Source organism: Malus sylvestris, chromosome 3, assembly GCF_916048215.2.
Source record: "Malus sylvestris chromosome 3, drMalSylv7.2, whole genome shotgun sequence".
NCBI classification, from domain to species: domain Eukaryota; kingdom Viridiplantae; phylum Streptophyta; class Magnoliopsida; order Rosales; family Rosaceae; genus Malus; species Malus sylvestris.
Window position 1 is genome coordinate 6,202,263 of NC_062262.1, and position 12,496 is coordinate 6,214,758.

The following is a 12,496-nucleotide window of genomic DNA, read 5'->3' on the forward strand; positions in this document are numbered from 1 at the left end:
TTACACTTTTGAGTTTTGAGGTTTGGATTTTCTTTTTCTCCACTTTTTTACTGCTTTCAGTTTTCAATGAGTTTTGGGTACACAACCATACCAAAAAAGGCCAATTGTCAAGAAAGAGTTCTAAAGTTTGGTCACGTCGAGCACCCTTCCGTTGATAGGATACACTGGTCAAAGTGAAGACTTGAGTTCAGACACGAAGTTGGCTCGCTCATTGAATTGTCACGGTGTTGTGGAATCTCGACCTCCATCTCTATTTGTGCAAGAAAGAAACATAATTTGTTGAGGCGGGTAGGTATTTCAACAATTCAAAGAAAAAACTGCATTCCACCACACTACTTCCAACTCAAGGTTTGGTGCCAATATGCTGACTCTCCTAGAAGCGAAGGGCAGTACTTTTCACCATTGGAAAATTGGTGGGTGCAATCCAGCAAATCGTATTCCTCTTTAAGAGACTAGTAAAACCTTAATATCGATGACATCCGTTGTAGCATAAATAAGTTTCAATTAGATCTTATTTCTTTTAGGGCTAACTCATGACTTCATGAATTTGACGGGTGGTGTTGGAAAATATAAAGAAAGGTATTTTAGAGATTTGATTTGATATGATTTAATTTTATTTGGTCTAGGTTTCCTTGTCTTGTGGACAATGATTGTTTTGATTTATTTCCTAGTATTCCTCTTTTGTAATCTTATAAATACCTCCTTATGGAGAAGAATAAAATATTTAAGTTTTATTCGAGAATTATGAGATTGTAGAGAACTCCAAAGTTATCTTAAATCCTTTATTTTCAAACACACACACAAAGCAAAGTTTGTGTGAGATACGTTCATTCTGTTATAAATCAAACAACTGAATTGCTAGCTGAGAGTAAAACTAATGTAACAAATGGCCGAACGAAATAGACCTAAAGAATATGAAAGGGCGCAGCAGTAGTTTACAGATTAGGCGTCTGTGCTCCGTTTTGGGTCCATAATACCTTGTCGAAAAGAGCGGGGCGTCCTAGTTTAAACTCACTGGTTTGCTATGATATATTGATGGATTTTAGGGCCGTTTGGGCTTCCAAAACTACATTTTAAATTCTGTAATAAAAATCGGATCTTTCTATTTAAGTATGATTTATGTTGTTCTTATTCCCAAAACCCTTGAGCCTTTCCGAGGCTGTTTTTAAGTCTATTTAAGTCATTTGGCTCCCAATGTAATGCATCAACTTAGAAAAAATCTAGACAACCTTTCGGTTTTATCCCAATCTCTAGTGGATCCCACAAACCTTTGTTCTTCAAGATTTATATTCGTAATCCTTCTATGCTCGTGCTGCATCAAAAACTGTTTAGCTGATTCGAAATAAAATGGAAGCCATATATAGAATTGTGTTATTTGGGGTTTTCCTCTGCTTGTTTTCAAGGGTCGTTGATGTAAAAATTAAGGAGAGTGATTTCTACACACTACATATGCCCTTGTATTTCTGATCTGTGGATTAAATAAATGAAAGGAGAATCAATGGACCATAAATAAACAAGGATTGCAGAAGGAGAAAGCGTTTGCGGAAATATTTTCCCAAGATATTAATGCTTCCCAAATCGATATGATACTTGCTAGAGAGTTGATTAAAGATACTCTGTTCTTTTGTGTCTTATGTATAAAGCTTCAACTAACTTTAGGAACGTTTGGTTCTCATAAAAAGCTTTAGAAAATAGCAGATGAGCAAAACCAGAATATGGGAAAGTGTGCATAAAAATTTAACGGGGGTGTTAAAGTTTTACACTGCAATCTGTTTGAAATAACTCGAGTTAGCATCCTTTTGGATCTAACTAATATCGCTAAACTACTTAATACTCATTAGTTTCATAAACAAAAAAATTGGATCCAAGATGGATACCAAACAACCGTTCCTTCAGTTTAGATTCCTGAGGGCTTTGTCATAGGATATGAACCCCATGAACCAAAATTCATGACCATCCCTTGTGACAATCTGTATATATTTTTCTGAAGGGTTCCATCTGTTTGTTGAAGGATTTACTGTTCTTAACTGATCAAGCCGCACCACCGCCTACGTGAGATTAACAAACTTGTTAGACGATTGAAAAACTTAAGAATTCGAATTTTATGTCCACTAGAATATCTACCTTGTAATGCATGAGAGTTTGATTTCCTGGGCACAAATAGTAAGAGAAATTGCTGCAGAAGGCTATTCATTATCGGAGATGTACAGCATCCCAATCACAGGTCCATGAGAAGTTGATAGATAGCAAGCATATGAATGTAAGAGCTTTTCTCCTGTCATTTTTTCGAATGTTTGCTGAAACACTTTTTCTTCTGCTTCGGCAGTAAGCACCTTTGTGCCGGTATTTAGCCTTGCCATCATTACGTCTGTGAAACTCGGGCACGTTCTCACTGTGAAACTCGGGCACGTTCTCACTGTCACGAATGAAGATCGATTAAGATCAATCAATTCAAAATTTCTGTAGGCTCTACCAAGAAAGAAAACTTAACAAATTGGCATTTTTCTTCTATTAAACTTGATAGCAAGGGAGAAATTAACATAGGAATTCATTTAGAGAGAAACTCACGGTGGTTCCAGACATTGTCCGCCTTGGCCTCTGCTCTTCTGGTGGCAACTTCAACCCTTTTACCGCACTGGCACAATGCCTCAACCATATTAGCCATCGGACTAGCAGCAGAAAGTAATAAAAATTAAAAATAAAAACGATCATTCGAACTTATTTGTGGTTGCAAATTTCCGCCTTCTTCTTCTTGGACGAAAATGCACTTGCAAAATAATTAACACCTTAGGTCAAGGTCAAGAGCCTCATGCGCTCACGATGAATGGGGGGAGGGGGGGCTTTGGTTGAAGAACCTCTGAGGCCAAAGTTAGAATTTGATAGAGAAAATGTTTAGAGAATTTTTGGAGAATAATGAACTTCGGTTTTTGGGAGAAATGGGAACTATTTATAGAGGTGTGGCCGGTCCCTATTTGGAGTAAGGCGGTCCGGCCACTTATGGTGGTTCCGGTGTAGATCGAGGGTAATTTTGTCATTTTCACCCAAAAGTACACGTGTCGCCTTCATAATTTTCTTGATTATTTTTTACTCCACAAATGCCCCCACACCTACTGGGCTGCTCGCAGGAAAGGGCAGCATGTGTAGAGATCTCCAACTTTGATGCAGATTCTCACTTGGACTTGGAATTAGATTCATCTAGGAAAGGGAAATAAATCGCCTCCAAAGCCTATTTAAGCCTACCTTAAGTAGAGTATTAAATCAACTTCGGAGGGCAGTTATTTATCCCTACAAGAAAGAGAGAAAGCTAGAGGATATTTGTTCCCCCTCCCCTAACACTCTTGTTTGCTTGTCCGTACAAAGAACTATCTTCTGTTGATTTCTTTGTCTTTTCCGCGTCACACCGATGTAAGAAAAACTTAATTCTCCTTGTCTTCTTCTTGGGTGGTGCTGCTATGGGGTAGCTGTCGAGATGGTGTGACATGTCGATTGACAGAGGCCAGGAGTCGGCTTGGCATGGACCAAAGAGGTGGTATGGCATGGGCCATTGTTTATGCTGCTCGGCTTGACTAAAGCCAAGGACTGGCCGGCATGGGCCAAGGAAGTGGCGTGGCATGGGCCACGGTTTGGGCTGTTTGCCAAAAATGAGGAAACTGCTTGAGTTTGATTTCTCAACTGTAGTAGATGAAACAGTAAATGATGGAGCTGCCAAGATCGAAGCTGCTAAAGATGAAGTGTCAGATGAGCAAACTGTTGAGTGCAAAGTGGCTACTCCTCCTCACCATTTGCTGCCTATTTGGTCTTCAAGCAATCGATCTTTTGAGTTATGTGGCTTTCTCGCACTGGAGAGCTTACCATATGGGTGTCGGGGAATTAGTTTACCCTCTCGCACTTATATAGGTGTCGGGGAATTAGTTTACCCTCTCGCACTTATATAGGTGTCGGGGAATTGGTTTACCCTCTCGCACTGGAAAGCTTACCAATATGGGTGTCGGGGAATTAGTTGACCCTATCGCTGGAGAGCAATTAGTTTATCCTCTAGCACTGGAGAGTATACCCAGATGGGTGTCGGGGGATTAGTTTACCCTCTCACACTGGAGAGAAATTAGTTTATTCTCTCGCACTGAAAAGCAAACCCATATAGGGGTTTGAGCAGTTGTTGTAGACAACAATTGTGCCAGGCTTATGAATAACTTCTTGAATCTTCATTGAGAATAAAGAAATGGATCAACTGTGCAGGAAGGTAGAAATTGCATAACAAACTGGGTAATCCTCGGCTTGCGAGGTTTTGTTCGTCGAGCTGCTTGAGACTTCGAACTTATTTGGAAAAACCCTAACGGGTCTCAGGGGGTGATGGAGATTTCCCCTGCTTGTGTAGGCCGTGTCGTTAACCTGTCAAGATACTTGTCGCACCGGCCTTTATTTGTCAGCTTCTCAAGGTACTGCTTCTACTTCTGGCAGTCGTTGGTAGTGTGGCCTGGTCCTTAATGGAATGCGCAATACTTTGTCTGATCTAGCCTGGTAAGATCGCTCTTCATAGGTGGCGGCAGTTCAAACCAAGGTTCATTCTTGAGCTTACAGAGAATTTGGCCAATTGTAACTGTGAACTTGGCGAATGTTTCGGGCACTGAGTCTTCTCTAGTTGGGGGATGCTTCTTTTCTGACTTGTTTTTGTTAGGTTGCTTGGCCTCGTCCCATAGTGCGTGCTTCTCCGCCAAAGCATATGAAGCTACTAGGGTCAGTTATTCTCCCATGATTAATTTTTTGAAAAAAAAAAGGTGTTCGGTGGGAAGCCCATTTCTGAACGATGTTGTTGCTATGTCTTAGTTGCAACCAACAATCTGGGCCTTCTCTGCTTTGAAACTCTTGATATAGTTTTGAATTGTCTCCCAATAGCCTTTTACGATGCTGAAAAGATGATCAGATGTTATTTTGATTGAGCGGTTAGATGAATATTCCTAAGTGAAAACTAAGGAAAGTTCATTGAAACTCTGGATCGACTATGGCAGCAGGGTGTGAAACCAGTCTTGCGCGTCGCCTTGTAGAGTTGTGGTAAAATTTTTGCACATAAGCGCGTCATTGTTCTTGTAGAAGATCATGGTACTGCGGTAGTGCTTAAGATGTTGGTCTGGATCTTAGTCACCCTTATACGGAGTGAAGTGAGGCATAATGAAAACGCGAGGTGGATTTGTTTGCTCAATCTCATCCGTGAATGGTGACCTTTTTATGTTAGTCATGTCTCGTCAAAGCGCATCGTTAGTAGCCTTGTTGCGCTGGAAACCGCGCAATCATTCAGTCATGAGCCTCTCAACTTCTTCTTGAATTTGCCTCTGCTGGGGCAATGGAACTTTCGGCTGCCCCCGATTGTGACCTATTAGTCTAAGCTGCTCTTCCCTTTGCTCGACTCGTCTATGTCGTGGCTGCAGTGCATGTGGCACGTCACTGGCAAGTGAGCAGGCTCTTTGCAGGCTGACGGTTGAACTTGAGCGGGATTGAGTGACTACTTCTCTCAATCCGCCATGCTACCTACTCCGACGTGAGGGGGATAATGCTCCTTACGAGCCTAGTTGTGAATGAACACGTCGCTAAGGTTATCCATGTTGATAATGAGAGTGTAGCCTTAACCATGAACGTATGCTAGTCTGTAGGCTTAATCAGGAGTGCACGCTCATTCGCCTACTAAGATGAGAGCATACGCTATCTCGAGGATCCAGGTGGGAGAGTAAACTACTAGAATGCTTGGATCGTGGCTGGTTGATGGGCCATTTGTCGGGACGCTGCTGGAGAGGTTCGTCATCTGCCCTTGTCATGCTTCGGGACACCTCGTCTAGAGCACGTTGCATCTCGGTAGATTGTAAGAGCTGATTCACCAAGGTTGTCTGCTATGCGAGGGCGCTTGTCAACTCTATAACTTGTCGTGACAAGTGTGGTTCATCATTCGAGTTGGAATACCTTGGACGATATGCGTCTCCTTGAGTGGCGAAAGTGTAATGGACTCCAAGCGCAAGATTTGAGTTAGGAAATGTTAAATCTACGAAGAAATGGGGTGAAAATGTCCCCAGTTCAATCATCGGTCCAAAAATCTGAATCCAGGATTGTTGAACCGGTCAGGATCGCCAAGTGAGCCACGGAAGCGGGTTGGGCCGCGGAAGTGAGCAATGCCATATGTAGGGCATGTGGGCGGGGTGCGGTGCTGGGAATGCATTGGATTTGGGCCGAGGGAATGGTCAGCCCAACTCGGGCCTGCAATGCGTCATAGGCCTGTGCTGCTTGGGTAGTGGTTTGGGCCTGCTCGCGCTGGGGTTGGATCGACTGCCTTGTAGCGTGGGCTGTAGATTGGGACGCCTGTTAGGCTACTTGCGCAGCTGCTGCCAGCGCCTAAGCTTGGGTTTGGTCTTGGGTTTGGGCTGCTGTAGTGGCAGCGCATAAAACCATGGTTTGCTGCCATGAAGCTGGCCCACTCCCCACTGCCACGGTGGTCCTCGTGGCTGCCATGGTGGTCCCCGTGGCTGCCATGGTGGTGGTGCTCCATGGTGGCAAAATTGCTCATCTTGCCATCGCGTTGAGCTTCGTGGATCGTCGTGGTGGGGCTACATCGTAATCTCCATCACTTGATCCGGATCTTTGAACGTAGGAAGTTTCCTTCTTTGTGGTTTCCAAATTTCTTGTCATTGTACTTTTCTTTTAAGTTTATTCAACAAAAAATTTACATGAAAAAATTCTAGGAATAAGAATGTACGAAAAATCTACGAATGAACAAAAAATGAGAAACCTTGAATGCGAGAGTTTTCTTCACGCGTGTGAATCAAACTGTCAATGAAAGCACCAATTTGTGGTTGCAAATTTCCGCCTTCTTCTTCTTGGACGAAAATGCACATGCAAAACAATTAACACCTTAGGTCAAGGCCAAGAGCCTCACGCGGCCACGATGAATGGGGGGGGGTTTTGGCAGAAGAACCTTCGATGCCAACATTAGAATTTGAGAAAGAAAGTGTTTAAAGAATTTTTGGAGATGAATGAACTTAGGTTTTGGGAGAAATGAGAGTTATTTATAGGGGTGTGGTCGGCCCCTATTTGGAGAAAAGGGGACCGGCCAGTTATGGTGGTTTTTGGGTGTAATTGCAAGATATTATGTCAAAATAATATCTTGCAATCAATTAGGAAATTAATTTAGGTAATTAATCCTAATTTGAATGAATAATCGAGGGTTACCTGGTGGGGAGGACTTGACGAGGATGGATGAAATAGATTTTGAATAAATACTTATTTTGATCACTTTTGACCTTAATTGAGTCGTGAATGTCCGTTGCTTGTTCCTGGAAGTTCCGGTGTAGCTCAAGGGTAATTTTGTCATTTTCACCCAAAAGTACACGTGTCGCCTCCATAATTTTCTTGATTATTTTTTACTCCACATTATCTGCGTGAGACTTAATGAAATGACGTAAAAAAAAAAAAATTATTCGCATATATCAAACTATAGTTGAGAAACGTAAGAAGTCAAGTAGCACTAAAATTTAAAATTTGGTACTTTTATAAGCATGGATAAAACTAGAGCACCAAAGTTTCCCACAAGAAATTTCTTTATCAGTTAAATTAAGGCTAACTAATGATCATTATTATAATCGAAGGATTGATTGTTAAGAGAACTGCGTAAAGAAACAAGGGAACAACGAAAACACTAAAGCTTGGCAGAAGAATTCGATGTCACCAGAACAGGCGAATAATGGACATAAGGATTGTTTGCCTGGGCTGTGCCTGGAGTTTCAGAGGGACGACTATTCTTATGATAAGGGTCTATATATTATTAAGACCTTCAGATGCCGATGAATGGTTTGGAAAAGGTTATGAAGACCTTCAGATGCCGTCGCACTTAAAAGCAATAAATAATATGCCAACTTTTGTCTTGTAAAGCATATTGTTGGATATTGTTTCATATATACTTTTCCGTTTTCGCTTATGATAGACACACTTAAATTTGTTATAGCAAATATAAATTTGTTGAGATTCTTCAGAAGTCTATATATTATTTTTATCGAGAAGTAAATATGAATGTAGATGAATTTGTAAAAAGCAAATGAAATGGCCAATAGTTAGGACCCTAACGGCCGCTCGATAATGGTCTGGCGATGTTTAAAGCATTGGTGTGAAAGGAATATTTATGGAAATCAAACACAAAATGTCTTGATTATAGTCCCTCGGCTGATTTCCGAATCATCCTTGTCATTATTCCTTCGAACGGTGCAAGGTCCAGGTTTGAATGTTATAACCCACAACCCTTTGGTTGGATAAACTTTTCGGAGGTCGAACAAGGCGCTAGACTTCCGGGTCAGGGATCCATGTCCCCATGCCCCTAGGCCATCCATCGCAACCGTGTTAATAGGGCTTGAGCCTCCCAAATTGCTAACCGAACACAACTCATGGGCTAAAAGATACTCCTCTAACATTGTCAATTTGAATTTTTTAGATTCTTCTAACATGATATACATTGATAAGTAAATATGGATGTAGATGAATTTGTCAAAAAACAAATGAAATGGCTAAATTAATCATTGCAATGGAATAAAAAAACAAAAAAACACTTTTCATAAGCATGCATCACTTTTGGATATATTGGAGTTTCTAGAAATGATGAGTTGGTTAATTAAACTAGAATAGGTTTGGTGGTTTGATTCCAATGCGTTATTAGTTAGTACGTAAGAGAAAAAACAAAAACTAAAGGACCAGAAAACTAAACACGTCAAAAGACATGGGTTTCTTTATCTTCTGTGCTCCTAAATTTAGACCCATACCCCCTCCTCGAGTTGTTTATAATATGATCTCCATTCATCCATTGCTTAAACCAAACGAATAATTTATAATCACTTTAGCATCAACTTAAGAAATATACAACTTGAGCAATGGAGTCCTCAATCGGATATGCAACTTTCATTGCATCCTTGCTCTTATGTCTCTCATCGTTTCCAACACCATTTGCAAATGCACGAGCGTCTCCATTAATTAGAAGTGTTTGCAAGCAAACCCAAGACCAATTTGGCTACAACTACAAGCAATGCATAAAATCTCTGTGGAAAGATATTCCAACTCGGTCAGCATCTAATCTCAAAGATCTTGACACAGCCATTCTTAAATTAGCACTAACAAATGCACAACAAAGCAAAGCTTTCTTTGTCAATAAACTCAACACCCCCGGAAACAATATTGTTAAGGGCTCTGGAGCAGTAAAACAATGTGCGGATTCATATGATTTTGCGGTAGACGGTTTCGCTTTCTCAATGAGAGGGATCAAAGATAATGACAAATCAGTCTCCGAAATACTCATACAAGTACAAGATGAAATTGTTCGTTGCGAAAAGGCATTGACCTCTACCGAAATTGAACTTCCTTATTTAGAATCTTCGACAAACTTTTTGACCATGTTATATAGGGATGTTGCATTCCTCATTACTTCCCAGTTATTCCATATCTAGAAAAGATACGTGAACAATGTATTAAATTCAGTACGCATTACTTAAATACTAAATAATATACATATAATTAATGTATGTTTAATTTGTAGAAGAAAAGAAAAGAATGAAAAATTAATGTAAGAAAACAAAAAATTGTTTTAATATTGGATCCTTCTATGTTGTTATTTTGGTTGTCCATATATACTACACATATACCTAGATATACTAAATGTTGACCTACAATAATTATGGGCACTGCGCACAATAAATTATATATGCCGTTTGAGGCCAACAAGCACCAACAATTGTGTCCATGAACCAATAGCTACGGTGCATCAACTAAAATATTGTATGTGCCCTCTATGAGCATCACCATTTGTCAAAGAGCACAATAAGGTGTGCTGTGCTGAAAAGTGTAAGCACAAATAAAGGTCATTTTGTGCCAAGTTCTTACAAAGTTGTCAAATGACTGCTGCCACCCATGTATGTTAGCACATTTATTGTTATTGTGCCCAATATGTCAACTATTTTAAAAAAAAATTAAAAACTGAAATCACCGACAAATTGAGATTTGAGGCTAAACAAAAAAAATTATTTTTTCATAAAATTAAAACAGCCCACAACCACAAGCATCTATAATATTACAATTTACAAAGATATTCTATATATAAAAACAACTATAATTTTACATGTTCTATCCCCAACTAAAATAAAACTAAAATTATAAAGGTTTTAAGTGAATATCGGTTCTCTCAAGAATAAGAACATCAAATATTAAGGTTTTAAGTTGTTTATACCATATTTAGGGCCTCGTATTTAGACCTCGTATAAATACTCGAGGGACTTAAATATAATTATGTAATAAAGGAATGGGCAAATATGTAATTAGGGGAGGAGCCCTTATTCTATAAAAGGGCATCTTCACCCTCACAAACCGAATGCCTCTCCTATCTAGAGCAAAGCTCTCACACTTTTAGAGCTCTCTCTCTCCCTCACTTCTCAGATAAATATAATACAATCAGTGTGGACGTAGCCCAAATCTTGGGGTGAACCACGATACATCTTGTGTCATTTACATTTCATGCAGATTCACGGTCGGATTTACGTTGTTCCAAGACCTCCGGTTTTGTGCATCAACATTTGGCGCCGTCTGTGGGAAACGACACAAAAAAATTACGTCGGTTCTCTCTTAATTTTTCACCTCTGCCGTGGATCTGCAGAAACCAAGAACCCAAAACTTTTCCAAAAAACCCACGGAGCCACCTCCTCTCTCACTCCACTCCACAAAAACAGATAAACTCATCTTTCACACTGGAAGTTCAAAGAACACAGTAGTGAATGGGGCTTCAAATCATTCATGATGCTCAGTGAACTTTGTGACAAGACTGCAGGTTATCTCGTGAATGATAAATGCATTGTTGAAGTGAAGGTCCATATTCCAATAGACCAAAGAGCTAATGGTTTTGCAGAATCTGCACTTATGGAGACCATAAAGAAAGAGCGTGGTGGGCAGGAACCCTCACATGTGCATTCGGTGCATACTCCAGAATCTTTTCCGACACCTAAGACACCAAGTTCAGAACCGCCGACTCATTTCCAAGAAACATCAGGTCTTGAACAATTTGGCACTAAGGCTATTGTTGAAAGCCTTCCTGACCCTTCTCTAGTCAATGAGCTTTTGGAAATTCCCACTTGACAAGGACTACCGAAAAATGGCGGTGGCAGCCCCACAACAGCGATCTTCCCAGGTCAGTTGCTCAGTCGCTATAAAACGCGTCAATTCCTCGTATTTGCCTTTTCCCCTGCCCGCTCCTTCCATCACCAAGTTCAAGGTCACGCCGTGCCAATTGTCGGGGACGCAGGAGAGGAACATTGCCCACTTTCGGAAAGCCACCGAGGACGCCGCCACATCAGCAACTACGCCCTCAGCCTCCTCAGTCGCAGCCGCAGCCTCTGCCTGTGAAGACCGAGGCTTTCCCTCAAAATGCTCCCACATCCGCCCCAGAAACCCCCAAAGAGAGTGCTCCGTCTTCTGAAACCAAGAGAAGAGGGGGGCCAGGGGGTCTTAACAAAGTCTGTGATGTCTCACCTGAGCGTGAGGCTGTTGTTGGTGAACCATCCTTGCCGAGGACTGAGATTGTGAAGCAGTTCTGGGCATACATAAGGAAAAACAACCTCCAAGATCCAGAGCAGATGAGAAGATGGGAGGGGGAATATGCTGCGCTCTACTCCTCCAGCTTTGCCAAAGGTACGGAGATGAATCGGGCGGCACCGAGGATACCCAGGTTTCTAGTGATCGGACACAGAGGGAACGGAATGAACGCGCTATAGTCGTCCGATCGGAGAATGAAAGCCATTAAAGAAAACTCCATCATGTCCTTCAACACCGCCGCCAGATTCCCCATCGATTTTGTCGAAATCGATGTTCAGGTAACCAAAGATGATTGTCCGGTCATTTTTGTAGGTAACAGGAAAGTGTGGACATGGGCGTACTGCTCCTCGACGAGCTGCGGAGACCTTCGAGGAACCTCAAGTCTGTCGGTGGTGAGATCGGACTGTAAGGCCCAACAGAAGCACATAGGGGACAACAGAAAAGCTAAAAGAAAAATAAAAAAAAGAACTTGATGATTACTGGAGATGGCATGCATAACACAATCATCACTGACAGCCTCAATGTTGTTGATGGAGTAACCACTTTCAACTCCGCAACTCTAGATGGAGTACACCAGCTTGTGAAAGGAAAAAGAAAGTAAAAGCAAAGCAAAGCAGCGCAAGGAAAGAGAAAGAAAAGCAAAAGAGCAAAGCAGAAAGCGTGGCTACCCTTTCAACATGAGATCTACGGTGGAAAAAAGCAAAGCAGAAAGCATGGCTACCCAGTGAGATAATTACAAAAACAGAAAAGAAAAGAGAAAGCAAAAGCAATGAATAAACACCCCACCAGAATGATGTGATGTGGTTTACTTTTCTTGTTTTTGTATGATGTAATTTATTTCACGTATCTTTCGGAAACATCTGTATAAACCACATCAGAGGGTAATATGTATTAAACCCCA

The 12,496-nt window shown here is 41.1% G+C and overlaps 1 protein-coding gene and 1 pseudogene across 1 annotated transcript; one reads left to right on the top strand and one right to left on the bottom strand.

The window, feature by feature from the left end:
• Window positions 1–1,892: 1,892 nt before the first annotated feature.
• LOC126615491 (GEM-like protein 2) lies at window positions 1,893–8,360 on the bottom strand (annotated as a pseudogene).
• A 534-nt stretch (window positions 8,361–8,894) lies between these two features.
• LOC126616010 (uncharacterized) lies at window positions 8,895–9,464 on the top strand. The gene has a single exon (XM_050283965.1). It carries the CDS (start codon window positions 8,895–8,897, stop codon window positions 9,462–9,464), a length of 570 nt encoding a protein of 189 aa, XP_050139922.1.
• The last annotated feature ends 3,032 nt before the right edge of the window (window positions 9,465–12,496 follow it).